General features: G+C 31.8%; 1 protein-coding gene across 4 annotated transcripts in view; it reads right to left on the reverse strand.

The window, feature by feature from the left end:
- LOC145259946 (uncharacterized) overlaps positions 1 to 19,381 on the reverse strand; it is a 117,152-nt gene extending 97,771 nt beyond the window's left edge. For all 4 annotated transcript variants that reach the window (XM_080117920.1, XM_080117918.1, XM_080117919.1 and 1 more), the window contains exon 1: positions 19,134 to 19,381. In XM_080117920.1, coding sequence (XP_079974046.1) covers positions 19,134 to 19,229 — 96 coding nt within the window. In that variant the 5' untranslated portion in view covers positions 19,230 to 19,381. The remainder of the gene's footprint in view (positions 1 to 19,133) is intronic.
- Between the last annotated feature and the right edge of the window lie 2,436 nt (positions 19,382 to 21,817).

A 21,817-nucleotide genomic window follows, 5' to 3' on the forward strand; every position in this document is an offset into this window, starting at 1 on the left:
TTCAAAAGTATCGGCGAAAAAACCGACCCCCTCCCCCATAGAAAAGTGCCCAGTTGAGGGTGAAGATATTAATGTTTTTAGCCAATTTTTCGATATTTGTCATCTGTAAGGTCGAACTTCAAAATGATACTGATCTTGTAAAATTCCATCGCCTCTGTCGAAAGTTTTAGGCAGACATGCAAATATACATACATTTATATATTGGTAACTCAAATTTTCGACCCAAACCAATTAAAAAGCTTGCCTATCTCTGAATACCCTTTATGTCAAATTTCAAATGTTTAGACCAGAAATTGTCCGAGTAATTTGATAGAGACCGCAGAGGTCAATTTTTTAAAAACTTTGACCCCTATTATGACCCCTTAACATTTGTTTTGGGTTCAAATCAAGTTATTAAGTTAGATCTATGTCCAAGGAACCTATATCTAAAATTTCAAGTGTTTAGACCCAAAATTGGCGGACGAGTTTGGTAGAGTTCTCAAAAGGTCAAATCGTTGAATTTTGACCCCTTAACAGCCACATTTCTGGTCAAAAACTGATTCCAAAGATTTTCCTAAATCTCAATACTCTGTATATCAAATTTCGAGTCTGTAGACCAAAAATTGACAGAGTTATTGTGTAGGGAAATGTACATAGACAGACACACACACACACACACACACACACATTCACTTTTATAGATATATAGATATACTGTAGACATTAACGATTCTCATACAATTATTGCGACTGTGCTAAATCTTTTGTGTTTACATAGATTGTACAGGTTATTACTGTTTTTTGACATCAGCACATGCTGATAAGTTATTTCATCTTTTTTTTTATTTATGTAACTAGATAAATCTTGTTTTTGTTTTTTTTAATTATAATTGACTAAAATTCTTTATATATGCTAAATAAAAAAAAACGGATTAAGCGAATAATATAGCAGAGACCTGGATTTTGCCGATACCTTACACAGTGAACCAACAATTAATCATAAATTGACAGTTTATATACTTCAAAATCTCCTTATGTGTGCTTTTGAAGCCTTTAAACTGTATATTCCTGATTATTTGCATAGTGTGTGCATCTCTGTGTGCGTCTGTATGCATGTGTGTGTGTGCACGCATGTGTGTACACGTGTGTCTGTGCGAGACAAATCAATCTAATACTTCTGTCAACCAGACATGGTAATGTGTGTCCGGACACGTGCAGCTAGTAAATCTATATATATAAAAGCGAACATGTATGTATGTACGTGTGTTCGCTTTTTCTGTATGTCAACAAAAGGCTTTTTTCAGAGAAACGGTCGCTCGCTTCACAACTTTTTATATCACATATAAATCGTAATATCTCACAGTTAACAACGAAGCTCGCCTGTCTATTTAATTTGATCGATTTCGGGAAGATAAATATTCAATATTTGTCGCTCACCGCATGTGGGTTAGTCTTTTTCCTATAACATCTTGGGGGAAAAAAAAAAAAAAAAAAGCGTTCAGCAGTAAATGAATACTATCCCGCAGTCAAACTTGACCTCATTAACTCATTAAAATGGGCACCTGCTAAATCCAAGTAATTAAATAAATTCAAACGCGTTTTCGTTAGCATCTTGCGGTGGGGCAATCGTTAACATCGCACTTTTTTTTTTTCACACTTTGATTTACAACTTTGCCTCAACGGTTTGGGTTCAATCCTCATACTTACTTTTTTTTTAACCCCTCCCCCCACACACACACCTCCAAACACCCGGGCAACGCCGGGTACCCCTCGCTACTTATATGTAAAAATAAATCGAGTAATATATTGCTGAAATTTACTTTTTGAGTATTTTACAAACGTTTTCTTATTTCAAAGTCTAGCAAAAAACATTGGTGGAAAAACACTGGTAAACAAACATCAATAACTTTAGAGTATTATTTAATAAAAAATACTTATAGCAAGTTAAACATAAAACTTTTTCTAGAAAACAAAAAGAAATTCTTGTGTACGGTCAGAAATATTCAATTAAATAAGAATTTCCTGTTTTATTACAACAAAATTAAATTAAACGAAATTATTACACATTGATCCGTACTTTAGTGAAAATCAGCAGGATGTCTTTATAATTCAACAAGATGTTTTCTTTATACCGTAAATTTCTTCTTTTTTTTTTTTTGTTTATTTAATTATTAGTTTAAAAAGGTAGGTATGTACATTTTTTTTAATTCGGTATCTTATGACTAATTATCGTTGAAATAATTTAAGAAAACTGATTACTTTTCCAGAGCTTATTAAAGTTGATTTATTCAGACTTGCAATTCAAATAAATTTGTTCTTGTTTTATTAAATATTTTCCAGTGTAATGCTTTAACACAAATACATTTTCCTTTCAGAGATTAATTTTGGCCTGTAACCTTTTAAATAGTCAAAATTTAAATGTATACCGAAAAAAAAAAAAAAAAACACTTTTAGCAATATGTTCAGGAATTAATGTTTTTGGCCAATTTTTTTATATTTGTCGTCCGAGACGTCGAGCTTCAAAATGATATCAATCTCTTGAAAATCCATCGCTTCTGTTGAAAGTTTTAGATAGACATATAAACACATACATTTAAACAGAGAGGTGAGATTTATATTATAGACTAGCGTTGCCCAGGTGTTTGGCGGTGTGTGTGTTGGGGGGGGGGGTAGATCAAAACTACCCAATTTAAAAAAAAAAAAAAAACGTTGGCTGGGTGTTTGAAGGTGCAAAAGAAAAAAAAAAGTTTTAGTAGGAAGATAGGCTCGAACCCGAAGCCTTGACGCGAAAGTGGAAACGAAAGGGAAAAAAAAAACGTGACACCTAACCATCTCAGCCACGAGGGGAAAGGAAGTGAAAACTATCTTAATTTAACGTTTATAAAGTGAAATTGACAGGTGCGAGAAAGTCAAGTCATGTGATGTTTGACCTTATTAAGGTCAAACTAAGTTTGGCGCTGCAAGCTAGTTTCTGTTCCCCCACCCCAGCATTCGCTTTTTTTTTTTTTTTTTACGCAGCAATCGAAAAAAAATCTCGAAAATAGCGCGTAAAAGTCAGGCAAATTAATGATAGACGTGATCCCCAGTCATAACTGGTAGATATTATCTAGGAGGTATATAAAAAGTTTTAAGAAACAGTGACCAGACTGAGAAGCCCGGCAAAAAAGTATTTGGCGGACATACAGAAAAAATGCACACACACACACACATTTTTGCTTTTATATATATATACATATATATATATATAGACTAGCATGAGTGCCCTGTGTTATCCGAGTGTTTGAAAGTGTGTGTTAAGCAAAAAAAAAAAGTGTCAGTAGGCAGGCAGGCTTGAACCCGTGACGCAAAGGCGGAAAAGAAAGTGAAAGAAAACCTGACATCTTACTGCTATGTCATGACGAAACAGGAAGTGAAAAGCGTTCAAATTTAGCGATGTCAATCAAAAAGTTGACTTGCAGAAATAGATAGTTAAGTGAAGGAGATCACGCAGGCGCAGAAATGAACGTCTGGCTTTCTGCCATTTTATTTGTTTCCCCACAATGTTGGGGAAAACCAGCTCGCCCCGTAAAGAGAAACTCTCAAATGAATAGCAATTGTCTGATATGAAGGGTTTCCACCCACATTGATCAGGGCTTATTGCCTTTAAAACGTCTTGGCTGGAAAGCCAGGAGGAGGCGCTAGACTTTGCTTCAATCAGTTTCGCTTTATATGAAAAAGACAAGGTCAGCTGCTGTAATTACTTTCTCGACGAAAGTATCCAGGATTGTTGATTAGCAGAAGTAATATATTGGGAAAGGGTTTTACTCAAATATCATTGTATTACTTCTAACAATTATAATTGTACATTGATTGATTGAGGAAATAATTACAGCAGTTGACCTATGTACTATCAAAATATTGTGAAGAGTCTTAATTATAGAAACGGAATTTGAAAGCATTAAAATTTTTGGCACGACATGGCCTAACTGCTATGAGCAAATGTGCTAAAAACTATCCCCAGCTATGGTGTATGTATTTACAAGTCAGATATATATGCACCAATTGTTGTTATTTAGGAAGGGTTGGGTTCGAAATTCCAAAAACAGTTCCTGAGTTCCAGATACACCTGAAGAAGGCCGAAGAATGATACGGCCGAAACGTAGTGGAAAAAACACCAAAGATGAGGAAGTGAGTCCGAAAAACGAAATCCATAATGAAATCACCTCATCCCAGAACTATAGACAATCAATCAATTCCTAATTCTTTAATACATCCTGGAGGACAACGCTTTTAGTATTTTATGCCATATTCAATTGAAGAGGTTTGGCACATGACATCCAAATGTATTACTTGTGCAAAAAATAAAACCCTAATCCTTTAATTCCCCTAATAATACTTTTATTACTGCTGTTTCCACATTTTTCTATTGATTACAACGGATCTAATCTGGCATCTTCTTCAGGTTGTCATTACATAAAAGCGATTTCCTTTTGCTTTCCTCTGGAATAACTTCTCTCAAACTACGATCCTGTGCCTGACGACTTTTTTCTATCTTCAGAGTTCCCTCATTTATCCATTCTGACCAAGAAACTTTGTCTGGGGAATTGAATCTGCTGTGGCTTGGGATTGGATCCAACAACACTACCATTTATAACCCAAAATGGGCGCGCTATAATGGCATTATATGAAACACCATATGGATTCACAACAATTACCCATTAACTTTTGGCAGGACATTCTCCAGGATATTTGACATGCTATTCGCTTTATTATGCACCACCACTAAGGTCACTCCTCACGAGCACATGTTCAATTTTGAAATCAATTCTTCCACTGGTACTGCATTACCTGTTTGGCTCTTTGAGCCCGTGGAAGTTTTATTAAAACAGTTTGGTGGCAAAAGCAATTATGGCCTGATCATTGAGGTAGTAGAACATCTTGAACTCAACCCTACACTTGCGAGAGTTTGATAATGAGCATTGCCTCCACCCCATTTAGCCCCAAAAGTCCCCAAGGGACGTCAAATCCTGGTGAAAATGAACAAACGATGTAGTTTTAGGCCTTAATGTATGTAAATTCGAGTTCTGTACTATGCAAAAAAGAAATGACTAAGTCCATCACTTGCCCCCCCTCCATTTAGCCCCAAAAGCCTTAACAGATTTAAATTTGAGTTCAGCACCATGCAAAACTGCTAAATAGACATACACAGGAAATTTTGGACAAATATGGTAAAATAATCCCAAAAATGGAGTGTTTTTATCAATTTTTTTAAAAAGCACAAAAGTATCAATTTTAACCATTTTAAACACAAAAGGCATCCGGGGGAGGGGGGGTACCGGAATTTTCTCGGAAAATCTGTTCTGTTACTTTTTTTTACTCATATCATGTTTAATGTTTTCACAAATGTCAAAAAATTCCAAGGTGTAGTTATTGAGAAAAGTGTAGACAGACGAACGGACAAGGGTGAATTTACAGGTCCACCCTCCTTTTGTCGGGGGATCAAAAAAAAAATATATATATAATTCTGGATTACAACCTTTTTTATTCTTATATACATGTTTGGCCTCTTGCCTTGTGTAATTATGGTAATTATAGTCGACAGATTGATTTTTAAATGTGTCGTTTTAAGTAAAAACAATACTTACTCATGTCGAAAATAATATCCAAAAGTTACGAAAAGTCCATCGAGTAGAAAAACTGCTATTGTGTTTTAGTAAAAAAAAAAATGAAAAAGTCCATCGTTATGGTCTTAAAAAAAGTCTGCCATTAAAGTGTCGAAATGGGAGATAAATATATCCCCTATATTCGCAATCATCAATGTCTCCACATCTATAGAAAATGCAATTCCCTCACATTTTCTGTAAAAATTACTTTTAACTAATTTACCTTTCTTACTTTTTGGATATATTACTATTTTCGACATGACAAGTACTGTTGGTTTTGCTTAAAAAACTGTCAACTATCTTAACAAGTACCGTAATTATTACTGAAAAATTTCAGTTGATAAGGTTTTTCTTTTCGTCTTAGTTACACTACAATTATTTTCTGTCATTCTCGACGTACACTAATATTTTTCAATTATAAGTATAAGGGGGGGGGGTACCGACCATTTTATTTTTAAATTAGTTTTTTGTCTTAATTTCCATGTAGTGGACTCACTACACAAAACATCCATAGTATATCGCAGCCTCGGGAGGAAAGGGGGGGGGGGAGAAAACAACATGGATGACCACGTGAAGCTGAAAGACTAAAATGTAATGTATTTCAAAATAAAAAACTTAAAAACAAGTGTATTTACGACAATCGCGTTGTCACTAGTTCTTGTTAGATCACCGATGTTAAGCGAAATGGAGACTGGCCAGTACCAGATGAGTGACCATTTGGGAATTGTAGCAGGGTTGCCATACTATAATAAATGTTTGAAGCCAAATGTTTCAGGAAAAAAAGGCCAAATTCAAAAGCAAAGCCACATTAAAAAAAGCCAAATTGAAAATTAAAGACAAATTGACTATATCGAAGTTTTTAAGCCCTATGTCTGCAGTTTTTTTCTGTATTTTGTAGCGTTTTCTTGAAATTAAATCTGAAAAATATGCTTGCCCCCCCCAGCATATTTTTCAGTTTTAATTTTTAATATTTAGGCAAATAATCTCATTACAATACATTCTACATTTTAGATATTTTTTAACATGATACAAATAAACGTTAAAAGAATATTTTGTATTATTTTTATATTAAATAATTTAAGGAAAAGTTGATAAATTTGTAGACGAGAACTGTAAGGTACTTTCCCCACCCCCCAAAAAATAGCGAATAGATCTACTGTTTTAGATGACTATGTTTGAATATCTAAAAAAAAAAAAAAAAAAAAAAAAAAACACTTGGGTAAAACATTTTAGAATTTAGAGTGAGAGATCAGTTTCACATCAGTTATGGGCAAAATGAATGCTGATGCTTAAAATGTATAAATATTGACCCCTCCCTTTACTTAAAAAAAAAAAAATCACCAAAAATCAGGAAATTAATCAATTTTAATGAAATTTTCAATATTTATCAAATAATGATTGCAGAATATAATGAACTAATTATTTTTATTTAAATCTTAGTGGAAATGTATTATTTTGTTTAAACAAAAAATACCTTTACTAAAGTTATGGTTTTCAGTAGTAAATAGAAAACGCAAGAATTTATTTTTGCTTTTTTTATATAAATAAAGCATTGTAATTTGTAACAATAAAAATAAGATAAATTTTTACAGGAACATTACGAAAAAAGCCCCTAAAGTCGATATTAATGAATTCGATATAACTAGAAGAATAATGAATTTCTCAAACTACCGATATTACCATTGAATTAAGCATTATTTAATATTTTCACAAAAAAAAAAATTATAATTGCAAAAAAAATTTTTTTTAATTACAGGTTTCGCATAATTTTTATATGCAAGATTTTAATAATTTCCTTCCTCGCAAGAATATGAAACTTTCAGCATAACATTTTTTTATATAATGAACAATAATTAAAAAATTAATTTATAAACAGGAACATAGAAAAATAATTAAATTAAAAAATGGAAAAATTTATACAAACGTTCAGAATAGGAATGTAAGGATGCACGTCTGGGGGGGGGGAAGAAAACTATCACACACCCCTTCCTCCTTTTTAATTACATGACGTCATTTTCAGTCTTTCGACTGCCCGAAATTTTGGGCGTTCGTATAGTCGTGTATACAAAATTTTAGTTTGTTGCGTTTTGCGAACAACAAAATCACTCGGTTTTGGGGCTAATTAATTTATGTTTTGTACAAACAAGGTGTTTTTTTATTATTTAATTCAATATCTTAGGACTTTACTAATTATCTTTCAAATAAACCCAGAAAATTAATATTTATCTTTTAAAAGATTTTTACAATGAATTCATTTAACTTCAAAATTTAGCTGAATTTGGTTAGCTCGCCATGAAAACATTTTTCATAACTTTTTTTCACGTGTACAAAAATTTTTTTCCTTTAGGAAATTAACTTTAGTCCTTAATTTTTCAAATACAATCAAAAAAGTAGTCGGAAACCTACAAAAAAATTATGATAAATCGGCTTTCAAAACTAGGTTCCCCTATCTTTGTCTGCTCATTTTTGCTCGTACCTATGTGACATCACCCATTTCTAATAGGATAGCGTTTTAAGAGCATATAACCAGAATTTTTTCTGCAAAGGGAGATAAACTGTGTTTTACAAGATTATTAACTGAAATTATTTAAATATAACATTTTCACCTGTTATTCTTTAACATCCTCCAGTACAATTTTAAAAAATTATAGACTCACGTTTCATAGTGTGAATTTATTTATCTAAATATATATTTTTTTAATTCCCCCAAAAAAGATATCAAAACAGGCTACGGTTTCAATTTCATAAAGAAAGACTTTGCACTCTCACCGTTAAGAAAATAAAACAAATAGAGGAAACACACAAACATTTGGGAGTGAACCTCTTCAATATAGCTGAAAAAGGTGTTCAAAATACTTTTCATTAATTACCATCACATATAGGATAGATCGATGAGCACAAAAATTATGAGAACAAAGTGAGTTGGGTTTTTACATGAATGAGGTTTCAGTTTATTTTTAGAAGATATGAAAAACATCAAAACAAGATAAAAAACAAATATCGAATTGAAACGCAGCTATGCACATACACGCTCGTGATAGTCCACGAGAATAGAATGTCAGAACAGAGGTAAATGTGGTAGAAAGGTAACAAATATAACTTGTCCAGAAAGTTCAGTTGTTCTGATTTTTTTTTATATACGCATGAAAGATGCATAACTACAAGCCTGTAGAATTGAACGTATGTACAATAATTGGTACTTGTACAGTTTAATCAAGACATTAAAAAAAAATGAAAATATCAACAAAAATTTTTAAAAAGTTATAGTGTATGTATCCGTTTTGACATGAAGATCTTCAAAAAAAGAAAAATTCACTTAATTTGATCGAGTATTTTTTTTTTTTTTTACAACGGAAAAACACGTTTTTACAAGAGCGCGTTGAAGGCAGACATCTTGGATTTGTTTTAAATTTTTGTTTGAATTTTAGAAACGACATGGGAGATAACTCCATGTAAAGCGCCGACACTCCCTCCCCATCTTTAATAACTAGCTTTTCTTCCTAAAAATCGAACCTTTTGCTCGGTATCATAAATTGTTTTTTCGCTGTAAAATAAAAACCACTTGATGAAATTAAGTGAAATTTTTTTTCAGAGAACTTCATTCCATAACAGATACGCACAATTCAAACTTTTTTTTCGATATTTTCATTTTTTAATGCCTTGACTAAACTGTACAAGTACCCAATAATTAATAATTTCAAATGGAATAAAATGAGATTGTATAAAAGACACATATGAACATATATTATTTATAACAGTGCAAAAGACAGTATCTAAATTTGGTCAATGGTAGCAAAGAGAAACATAATTCTTTCTGAAAAATGTCTATAATATGGCAAAGAAATAAAAATAAGTTGAAAATTCATGGCAAATAGTGGAGAACATCTTCTAAATACTTAATTTCATCATTATTTCTGGTGCTGCTTTCTTCTTTACTGTAAAGATTGTCACCGTTGTGTAGCTTTATCATTTTAGTTGTACATATAAAATCTTTGCAACAAATACCGATATAGAAAAGGTAAGAACGAACTCTTACAATAGCATCCAGTAATTTACTCTGAATTCTATCACGAGGCTTTGTTCTGATAACAGTAAGTAAAGAAAACATTCAACAGCTGCATTACTTGCAAGGGTTATTAGGGATGTTAAAGTTCCTCAACATTATCATATTTGGCCACATCTTGCCAGAATTTAAGAGAATCTGGAGGAATGCTATTCTCTGCAAAATATGGTTCTCCACACCATTCCACCAAACAAACTTTTCTGTATTGTGCCTCAACTATATACAGTTATTTTCCATGATTTGTAGAAATGGCAAATCTTCAAACTTTGCTCTTAATCTTTGATAAAAGAACTTTATTAGAGTTTAGAAATAAAAGCGCTTTAAACAAGATGGCAGCTTCGGGAAGTCTTTTCTACTTCTTGCAACATAGCTTGACACCTCACAATTTCACTTTATTTTGCAGTTTTTGTCCACCAGCAGTTAACGTGAACCTATGGATTTCACGTCTGAAACTAGCACCAAAGTCAACATTTTCTAATGTTTTACATGTTCCATCTTTGTTGAAAAGCCTTTCATACAAACTCTGGTGATACATTATCAATTGTTTTTACAGTTCGTGTGGATCACTGTTTTCTTGTTGAAATGTTGAATTTATCATTTCAACTTCCTAAACAGGAGTTGCAAACAAAAAAAAAAAAAAATAAAAATAATCCTATCTACCAACATTTCCTTTAGCAGACGACTTTTATATTTTGCACTAATACTTAAATTTGCTTCACAAGTGCTAAAATAACGTAATAATTCCTCCCAGTTCATCAAAATAATATACAAAGTTTTTCCACTTACTAGCCACCTTGCTTTAGATAAATTTTGAAATGGAAGACGAACATTTTTTTCCTTTTCTTCATGCCATCACAAGCAGTGTCAGAAACCGACATTAAAAATGCGTGAAAAAAATTGAATAATTCGACCTCCTATCTTTTCAAGCTTAACTACTTGAAAAATCTAATTCAAACACTAATTTTTTTTTCATTTAAAAGGAGCAAAGATCAAATTTTAAAAAAATAACGGGTTTAATAGCAAATTATGCAGTATTTGTTTTTTTAAATCGGTTTTCTTTAAAAAAGATTTGAAGAAAATCAACGAAATTTTACTTGGGTGCTAATGCACTTACTGATCCATGCTATTTTTTAAATCGTATTTCCAAGTTTAATTAAAGTTTTATGTTTTTTTATTCAATTGTAAGGTTAAGGTATAAAATAGGTACAAAACACCCTCCCCTCCCATGTTAAGAATGGCTTTTTAAATAACGTTATTATTTCAGCACAGATCAATAAGTGCATGAGTACCTTTACTTACTTCGATTATAAAAAATATATATAATTTCCGAAACAAAATCATTGTTAAGAATTTATCCATATTTATATTTTAAATTCCATTTATTTTTTAAATAAAAGAATTCTTTTAAACGACTATCTGAAAAAAACGTCATTATGTAATTGTTATCGAAACGCCGGAAGTAGTGTTTGCTCTTGTTTTGAACTACAGATGAACAGAAGGAAGTAAAAACCACACGTTCGCGTTAGCCGTCTAGCCTTATGCGTGAAGAAATGTGTCCCCATAGATGAAAAATAGTCAAATTTTACTTATAAGTTTTTGCCTTAAAAAAAAAAAAAGTCAATGAACTTTTTTCTTTTCTCAAAGAAAAACAAATATTTTTATTTAATATATTTTAATTCTTCTTTATCGAGTGAATTTATTTTTTTTTTAATATCTATAAAAAAAAAAAAACATTGAATGAAATGGAAAAAAATGGTCATCAGTGTCCAATATTTACTTGAGAATACTTACTTACCATAAGCTTCCACTTAAAAAAAATAAAATAAAAAATAAATAAATAAAAAAAAATCAACGTGGTTAAAAAAAAAAAAAAAACAGTTTTACACGTTGGACTTTACAGGTAAATTTCCAAAAAACACTTTTTTTTGTTTTAAATTAGAATATTTTATTTATTGATCTTTTATCTTTAATTTGTGATATATAAAACTTTAGTACATAAATTATTAAAATTTTAATAGACATTTCAAAATGGGGTGGGGTGGGGGGTGAATTCAAGTTTAAAAATTGAAAAAAAATTAACTCGTAAAATTCGATTGATTTCATTACGTAAAAAACATGGCTGCATAAAGGCACACCGGCACTTTGTAAAAACTGTTTTTTAAAAAATAAAAAATAATATTTCTATTATTTTTTAAACAACTTTAATAGTTTATTTTGGAAGCATATTCCATAAAGAAAATAAATAACCCACTTTAAAAAGAGAAATTACAAGTTTTTTTTATATTTTATTCGCAGTTTTGTGTTAGGGGTGCCAAAAAATTCCCCCAAAATTCTGATACACCTATGCCATCACTAGCAAAATCCTATACAGTTTTTAAGAGTTTGGCCAAAATCAATTATTTCTTCAACTATTTTGTCACATATTTATGTACAGTAGTTTCGATTACTGGTACAATAGACAGAAAAGCTATTTGGATTTTTTTTTTTGTTCTTATTACAGTAAAATCTAACGAGAATACATGGATGTTTCTGAATCGCTACATCAGTGGATTCATCTACAAGTAAAACATTTTTGTCTTTCAAATCATTTTGATATAATGGAATTTTAATAGTTTTAACCTTTTAAAAATTAATTAATTCTTAGGAAGTTTCTTTTTATTCAACTGATTATAGTATATATTAATTAGAAAAAAAATCGCTATTTAAAAAAAAAAATCATATTATATTTATATCATTTTTTTAATTGCAACTTCAAGGTAAGTTTTTGTTCAATAAGCATATTTAAATTTAAAAAAAAATATTTTTTTACTTATTTGAACTCTTATGTTTCATAATAAATAGAAATTTCAATAGATTTAAATATATTTTGTTCAAATTTCAAAAAAATAAAGGGGGGGGGCGCACTAAAAAATATTTCCCCTCATATATTTTACGGAAACTGCATTTTATATGTAATTTCATTCTAAACTGAATAAGTATCGAAAATTTCATGAAAATCTGACCATTAGTTGATCTTTACTAGATTTATTAAACACTGGTATGTTTTCATGTTCAAAATGCTTACTACATGGGAACGTTATCTTAAAGCGCCAATTATGTAAACACGATTTTCGTCTCGCAATTTCATTATTTTCGTACAATGAAAAAAATTTTTTTTTTAATTATTACAAGTTTATTTTGCCCTTCTTTTAAATGGTATGAAAGTTATATTGATAATATTAATATATAATAAAGTTACATCGTTTTACATATGGGAGGGGGTAATTCTGTGGTGATTTTTGGAGGTGCCTCGTTTTCTTTCACTTTCTTCGTATATTATATCTCAGACTTCTTTTTTTTTAATTGCGCGTGTATCTATTGTATTATATTTTTTTATTTCTTTGGGTAAATTTGATTCATACTTTTATTTTGTGCTTGTTTTTATTTTATTTTATTGTATTTTAATTTTTTATTTCTCCACTAAATATTTTTATTTTTTCATACATATTCAAATAATGCCCCCCTTTTTTGGCCTCAAATAGTACCTTCAAAAAGTTTTTGTGATTAAATAAGCCAAAGAAAACCTTTTGCCTGTGCGCTTACAAGGAGCAATCATCTAATAAAAACACTTTCTACGCAGGGTCCACATTCCCCGTGAAGTACCAAATCTATATATCTATAAAAGTGAAAGTGTCTGTCTGCGTGTGTGTCTCTGTCTAGGTGTACATTTCCCCACACAATAACTGTCAATTTTAAGTCTACAAACTCGAAATCTGGGAAAATCTTTGTAATCGGTTTTCGGCCAGAAATTTGGCTGTTAACCTTTGAGAACTCTATCAAACTCGTCCGCCAATTTTGGGTATAAACATTTGAAATTTTAGATATAGGTTCCTTGGACATGGATCTAACTTAATAACTTGATTTGAGCCTAAAACAATAAATGTTATGGGGTCAAAGTTTAAAAAACATTTGACCCCTTCGGTCTCTACCAAATTACTGATAATTTCTGGTCTAAACATTTGAAATTTTACATAAAGTGTATTCAGAGATCTGGGCACTTTTCAACAGGAATAGGGGCGCTTTTTTCGCCAATATTTTCGAAAGTCATCCTCTCCTTTCGATTGTCTAGCCTTAATTAAAACCTACGTCACTTCCAGTTGGCAGTGGTCGTAACAGCAAAGACGTCAGGTTTTTTTCACCCGTTCTTTTTCTCCTTTGCGTTATAGGTTCAAGCCTGCCTTCCTACTACCACTATTTTTTTTTTTTTTGCTCAACATACACTCCAAACATGAAATGCTAGTATTTATATAAAATGATCAGAAAAAAGCCAAATTTGAAAAAAAAATGCCAAACAGAAATTTTGAAGGCCAAACTGCTTTTAAAAAGGCCAAATTCACAAAATTTGGCTTTAAAAAAGCCAACCTGGTTGATCCATCTTTGGGTGGGTCAGAATTTTTTGGAAATTTTTACCACCCTTAACACAAAACTGCAAATAAAATATACAAACCTCGTAATTTCCTTTGTTAAAGTGGGTTGTTTAATTTCTTTATAGAATATACTTCCAGAATAAACTATTAAAGTTGTTTAAAAAATAGAAATATTTTTTATTTAAATAAAAAAAAAAGTGTTTACAAAGTGCATGCGCGCGCTCATGCAGCCTTTTTTTCTACGTAATGAAATGAATTGAATTTTACGAGTTAAATTCTTTTGAATTTTTTCAATTTAAAAATCTATCAAAGTTTTTCTGTCAGTTCAAATTTAAGATATTATCAGGTTTAATGTGAAATTTTATGCTCTTTCCAATAAACCGAATATAATATTCTAGACAAACCTTTTTTTTTTTAAATTCACCCCCCCCCATTTTGAAATGTCTATTAAAAAGTAAATTAATTTTCTCAACTAAGGTTTATATATCATAAATTGAAGATAAAAGATCAATAAATAAAATAATCTAATTTAAAACAAAATAGTTATGTGCAAATTTACCTGTAAAATCAAAAGTTTAAAACCTTTTTAAAAAAAATATGTTGATATTTTTTTTAAGTTAAACCTCACATTTTGAAAATATCGTCCTGTAAAAATTGGACACCTACATTAATTTTTTCTATTTCATTCAATGAATTTTTTTTTTTTAGATTTTTGAAAAAAAAAAAAAAAAATTCATTGCATAAAGAAGAAATAAAATATTTTAAATCAAAAATTCATAATTCTTCAAGAGAATAACAAAAAATTGAAAATTTGTCAGTGGGTTTTTTTTTTTTAAAGTAAAATTTGATGAGTGAAATGTGATCATCTTTCAAATATGGTAACCCATATTTGACTAATTTGATTGTTGACAGTAACTACATGTCAGAAATTCAAAGGGGAGATAAGAAATATCAGCACTTCAAATGTTTGTTTCTTTATATAGTTACTACTGGGAAATATATTTGGTTTAATGTGTTGTTTTTACGTTTTTGAAATAATTAATTATGGCGCTTTCCAGCCTCCGTATTTGTCAACTGGAAGAAAGGGAGGCAACTCAGCTCTGTGACCACATGTTATTATATTTAAAAATCACGGTCTTTTCGAATGGTTGCTTCAAAATTTTTTTTATTTAAAAAAGTACATAGAATATAAAATATAAATATGGACAAATTCTTATAAATGAAGAATGGAAGCACCCATTGATTAGTATTTTTATAGGTAAGTGATTTTTTGAAATTTATATATATTTATTATAATTGGAGTAAGTTAAAATTCGTTGAATTTCTTGAAATCTTTTTTAAAGAAAATCGATTTAAAAAAAATATTGCATAATAGAAAAAGTCTTTGCTCCTTTCATTGAAAAAAAAAAAATAGGGTTTAAATTAAAGTTTTCAAGTAGTTGTAAGCTTCGAAAGATAGGGAGTCTAATTATTCAGAATTTTATCACTTATTTTTAATGGCGACATCTGACACTGCTAGTCCATCTTCACATGACAGGAATATACATGCGGTTAGGAACCGCTGGTGAATTTGATATTTCCTGTAAACTTCATCTTATCTCATGGTCATTTTCTTGCTCTAACATAACACTCACCTGTGTTTTCAAGTAAACAAACCATTTAAAATAAGTTAAAAGACACTTAAACAAAATTTATACACGGACCTGAACAAGCTTTACCCTTTCGATCTCGATTGTTGCACATTTAGTCTAATAAAAAAATGTTGAAAAAATAATAAAAATTAAATTGGGGAGGGGGGGGGAGTATTTCAGCCTTAGAGTCTAATAATGTGTTTTATATAAAAATAAATCATTTTTATAAATTTTTGCCTGTCAAATAATTTATGCTGCTGAAATACACATTTGCCTAACGTTATATTAAATTGATACTCCACTTTGCGGTCATTCTTCCTTAAGTAAATGTTACTTTACAATACAACAAAACACCGACCACTCTAATTTATATTTTTTAGGACTATTCGAGGTCGCTGACAACGAATCTGATAATCAAACCCATCGCAAATTTACTGTTTGCATAGTATTAACCCCTGGACCCTGTGATTATTTTGCGCTATTTCATAGTATTACGTTACAACCCCCCCCCCAATGTAAACAATTGAGAGATGTTAAACAGTACTTCTGCTTGCTAAATGTCGGCGTGTTACTTACGGAAAAAACGGTTAATTAAACTGCAGAAGCACCTGTTAACCTATACAAGGTCTATAACTGATTAGTTATTTTTGTAAATTTTTTTTGTAAACCGTTCGTGAAAATTTAATTTTTTAGTTCAATTAAAAAGCATAAAAAGTTTCTTTCCAACTCCTCAAAAACTTTAAAATGACGACTTTTCTAGGTTTTCGGTGGTGCTGAAAACGAATATCACATTTAAATTTGGGGCAGATAAGAAGTTTTCATATGAAGAAATTACTTCTTCAAAAAGTGGGAGCTCACTTTCCTATATAAATTTAGTATAAAATGAGCACCCACTTTCTGGCCAACTAGTAATTTCTTCATATAAAACAAATTTAACTGATAGTGTTCAGCAGTCAGCACCTCCAAAAACCAGCGTTGTTTTTTGGGGGTTTTTTTTGTGCTAATGCAGAGAGTGATCCGCGCTATTTTTTAAATCGTATTTCCACGTTTAATTAAAGTTTTATGATATGTTTTTTTGGGTTTGTATTACTGTACACAGATTCGAAAAAGTTGTCAAAAAACAAATATATAACAAATAAATGTTATCAAAGGCAAGATAAGTTACTTTTCTACCTAACTGGATATATTTTTCGTGTTTTTATTCAATGTAACATGTTTATTCAGCTCGAAAAGCATAGTGTTTACCGATGTATTGGAAAATTCAAAATGGCGCCCGATGTTATAAATAATAAATTAGACAAAATACTGTTAAAAATTCGCTCAATATATGTTACCGTGACATAAGTTGACATATATTCGGTGTTTTTTTAATAGCATTTTGTCTAGTTTATTATTTATAACACCTTTTCCCAAACTTACCATGTTAAAGTGAGTGTCGGGCGCCATTTTGAATTTTCCAATACATCGGTAAACACTGCATGTTTTTTGAGCTGAATAAACATGTTACATTGAATAAAAACAAAAAAAATGTGTCCAGTTTGGTAGAAAAGTAACTTATCTTGCCTTTGATAATATTTATTTATTATATATTTGTTTTTTGACAACTTTTTCGAATCTATGTGTACAGTAATACAAACCCGTTTTTTTTTTATTCAATTGTAAGGTTAAAGTATAGAATAGGTACAAAACACCCTCCCCATGTTAAGAATGGCTTTTTAAATAATAACGTTATTATTTCAGCACGGATTACTCTCTGCATAAGTACCTTTTTTTTTTACTAAGAGATTATTCGTTTTTTTTTTATCTCATAATTTAGGACGCTAATTATGTTATAAGTTTACAAAAACACTTGTTTTTCGTTCTTTTTTTTTCATTATAAAACTTGTATAGTTGTTAACAGGTGCTTTTGCAGTTTAATATTTTACAAAAATTCTGTTTACATTAGGGGACAGTGGAGGGGCGGTGTTGTGGCAGCTCTTCTGCTTTAATTGTTAATGTCGGCACATTACTTACGGAAAAACGGTTAAACTACAGAAGAAGCACCTGTTAAAAACTATACAAGTTCTATAATTGAATACCCACCTCAAAAATAAATAATAAAAAAAAAAATAACGAACGAAAAACAAAAGTACATTTTTGTAGACCACGCACGAGCGTAAGGCCATGTGCGCCGCTTGCGCGTACAAAATGGCCAACCGGGATAACAGAATTAAATGGTTTAATATTTGGAAAACAACTTGCTTTTGTCTAATTTTAATTTTTCGCCAACTACACTGTGACAAGGCAGTTTGGTACGCGAGTGCACATTTAACAGCCTTCGTTTATGCTCGTGCGTAGCGTAAATGAAGGATAGGTTGTGAAATGGAAAATAGTTCAGGAGGTTAATACCATGCAAAAGAAATCAAAAAAATTTTTTAGCCAATAAACACACAAAAAATGCTCCCTCTTTCAGGTGGCCAGAAAGTGGGTGCTCATTTTAAATTTACATGGAAAAGTGATCATCCACTTTTCGAAAAAGTAATTTCTTTATATCATGAAAAATATTGTTTTGCGACGGAAACAGTTTTCAGATTCGTTTTTAGCACACCGAAATCTAAAAAATAAAATTTTACAAAATATTTTGTTATATACGGACGTGAGACGGGCCTTAAAGTAAAATAATACCCTTTATTTCAAATATCCGCTAAAGATTCCTCCACGATGTGACAAGTCACTTTACTACGCACGTGCGTGCGCGAACGCATAAGAAAACACTCACGCGTAACGTAAACGAAGGCGGTAAAGTGGCGCAAAATAATCCCAGGGTGCAGAGGGTTAATACTATGTAAACGGTAATTTGTGACGGGTTTGATTATCAGATTCGTTGTCAGCGACCTCGAATAGTCCTACAAAAATTTTAAAAAACAATGGTCGGGGTTTTGTTGTAGCGTAAGGTAACATTTACCAAAAAGGAATTTAATGCCTACACGAAAATTTTTCAGTCTTTTATGCACTTATGTTACCGTGCTACATTTTAAATAGTATTTTTAAGTTGAGTTCAAATTTTACGATATCTTTTTTCATTAAATACAAATTAAGTACAAAATAGTTACAAAATACCCTCCACATGTTAAGAATGGCTTTCTAAATAATGACATTATTCAGCACGGTAACATAAGTGAATTTTTCTCTTCTCGCAACAAACTCAGGCCGTGATTTAAACTTTGCCAAGGAAGCCCTCTCCTCATATTAAGGGTTTTTCTAAATAACGTTATTTAAAAAACATTCTTAACAGGAAATGAAGTGGAAACAGTAATCGTAAAATAACCATATGTTTCGGCCCAACTATTAATTCTAGAAAAAAAAAATGCATTAAAAAGAAAAAAAAAAATACCATGGGATTTATAAGAGAAAAACGATGGCGATATAATACCTCTGTTAACCGGGCTTGTAATTCTTCCTGGTCTCCTCCAGAATCGAGTCCTCTCTTCTTTAGTTCAGAACGAAGATCTTCAATTGTTAAATCCATGGGATTAAGTAAATTAGCCGAGTCTCAATAAAAAAATTAAAAAAATATTTACCGGTAAAAATTTATGAAGAAAAAATATAAGAGAGATAAGTGTTTGAACTCGGTTTTTTAAGGAACCACACCAGCCGTAATTTCGTATTCTATATTAAGAAGATAAATTTCAATTTTTCACTGGAGATTTTAAACGTACGAAACTGACATTTATTTCATTACTATTTAAGTTCATCAACTATTATTATAATAATTACTTCATAAAAACAAATATTTTTTTTATTATTATTATGTTGTAAAATGTACTTATACAAAGTTAAAAGAGGGGTAGCTCCGTATGATTAGGATAATTTAGTCACCGGATATTTTGGCCAGCGGTCGTTTTATCAGCTATTTGTTTTAAGTAAATGGACATTTAGGTCAACACGCGAAATAAGAAAAAATGCCTATCGTCAAGATTGTCTGCTCTTTCTAACTTCCGGTTTCTCCACCCCTACCCACTTTCGAAGGCGGGATAATGATAGCAATTCAAATATGCCCATTTCTGTTTAATGATACACAATCTATAACCGTATATTTTTTTAATACAAATATTTCTAATTGGTTAAGAGTTATAGATGTTATATCACATATCCCTCCATATTTACATGAATAAACCAGAAGGAACAGTGACGGTGACAATAATGACGACGCTAAGACGAACCCCGATCGTCGATACAACATAAATGATCACACTAAACGCACACAACAACATCAAAGCCCATTTCTTTATTTATATACCTGCATTGATAATAACTCGCAACTCACCTCAACAAAAAAAAACGCCAGAGGAAGCCGTCCATCGAAAGAAAAATCCAAATCCAAAACATAAATATCACAGCAGACGCAACTCATTGATCCGCTTATAGAAAATAGTTTCTTAACTGCTACACATGTATACACACGTAATTATCTCATAAAACTCTGTAACAGTATAATGCCTATTAGAACACATTCACAACTTTCTTAGCTTCAAATTGGTACAATACATGAATACAAATCTCAAACAGATGACTTCCTACAGCACATTAAAACACAAAAAACAAACATAAATAAAAACGAAAATGACGACCAGCACTGAAAGCCACCTTTGTCTAAAACTACGTTCGCAACACGAGTATAAATACGACTGCTTTTTCAACAAGCAGGCAGATCGGCCCAGTGTTTCAAGCTGTGAACTTTGTTTCGCCAGCAGCCATTAACCCTTCGTCAGCAACAACAGCTATTAAGATTACTATGCTCTTGCCAGTGCCGCAATTGCCACCCCACTCGTAATACTGGACAGCAGCCTTGTAGACTACTCCTCTTTTGCCGTCGCCACAGACGCCACCACCGTCACCAGATCACTACAGCTCATCAGACAGCGAGATTTGTCCCGCCAGTAGCAGCACCCACCGTCACCAACTCTCCATCAACGACAGCAGCTATTAAGATTACTCGTCTTTCACCGTTGCCACCAACCCCCTCGTGCTACCGGACAGCAGCCTTTAAGACTACTCCTTTGCCATTGTTGCAACATTCATATTCCAGACACCAGAACACCAAAACCACATTCCTGTTGACGCTGCCTCTACCACAGCCTGATAATACAGTCGATCGTCACCAAGCTCATATCAACACCCGACCAGCATTCCTACCAACTGACATCTCTAGTGACAGCAGCTATTAAGATTAATCCTTGCCGCAGTTGCTGCCAACTCCCCCCAGTGCTACCGGACAGCAGCCCGTAAGACTACTCTTCTTTCGTTGTCGCCGTAACTGCCACAATCGGATCCGTATTCCAGACACCAGAACACCAAGCCACGTTCTTGTCGCTGTCACCCCTGCCACAGCCTGACAATAACACCAGATTGTCGCTGAGTTCATATCAACACTTAACCAGCATTCCTACTGATGTCCCATCACCACCGCTGCTGACATATCCTGACACATTCAGCAGTTCATTTCATGATCGTTTTAGCTTTAAAGAACAGTTTGAACTCAACCTTTTCGTTTGTCCCTTTCTTGCTTCGTACGCTTAGTTTTGTCATATAACATAGAAAAAAGGTTCGCCTGAGAGATGGTCTTTAGGCAAACCAGACAGGAAGTTGACTGCTACAATCAATCAGCAATGATGTTATAAACTGAACGCTTTTAAAATCTCAAACTGCAAGATGTCACTGATGCTGTTGCTACAAAGTCATCACTTATTAAAGCCTGAAGACCACTGGTTATAATGTAAAGTGATCACTGAGACAACATATACTGCTCTATAAAATTCACAAGGAAAGAACAGATGTACATAAATCTAAGACGATGGCAGAATCCTTAGAAAATGACCTCCAGAAAAAAATGAGTTGAACAACCAAAACAAAGATGACCAAAATTGAAAATGAATGAAAAAAGCCGGAAAGTTTCCCCTTAATCGAAAGTCTCTTCCTGCGACTGAGGTAATAAATGTTCTTTAAGAAATAAAGCAGGAAAAGTTAAAATTCTAAGTAGGATGAACAAGTTCTTTTCAGAAATAATTAAAAACATAAAATTTAACAAGAAAGTCATCCTGGCTGGTGAAGTAATAT

Source organism: Euprymna scolopes, chromosome 35 (assembly GCF_053919585.1).
Source record: "Euprymna scolopes isolate OS-2025 chromosome 35, ASM5391958v1, whole genome shotgun sequence".
Classification (NCBI taxonomy): domain Eukaryota; kingdom Metazoa; phylum Mollusca; class Cephalopoda; order Sepiida; family Sepiolidae; genus Euprymna; species Euprymna scolopes.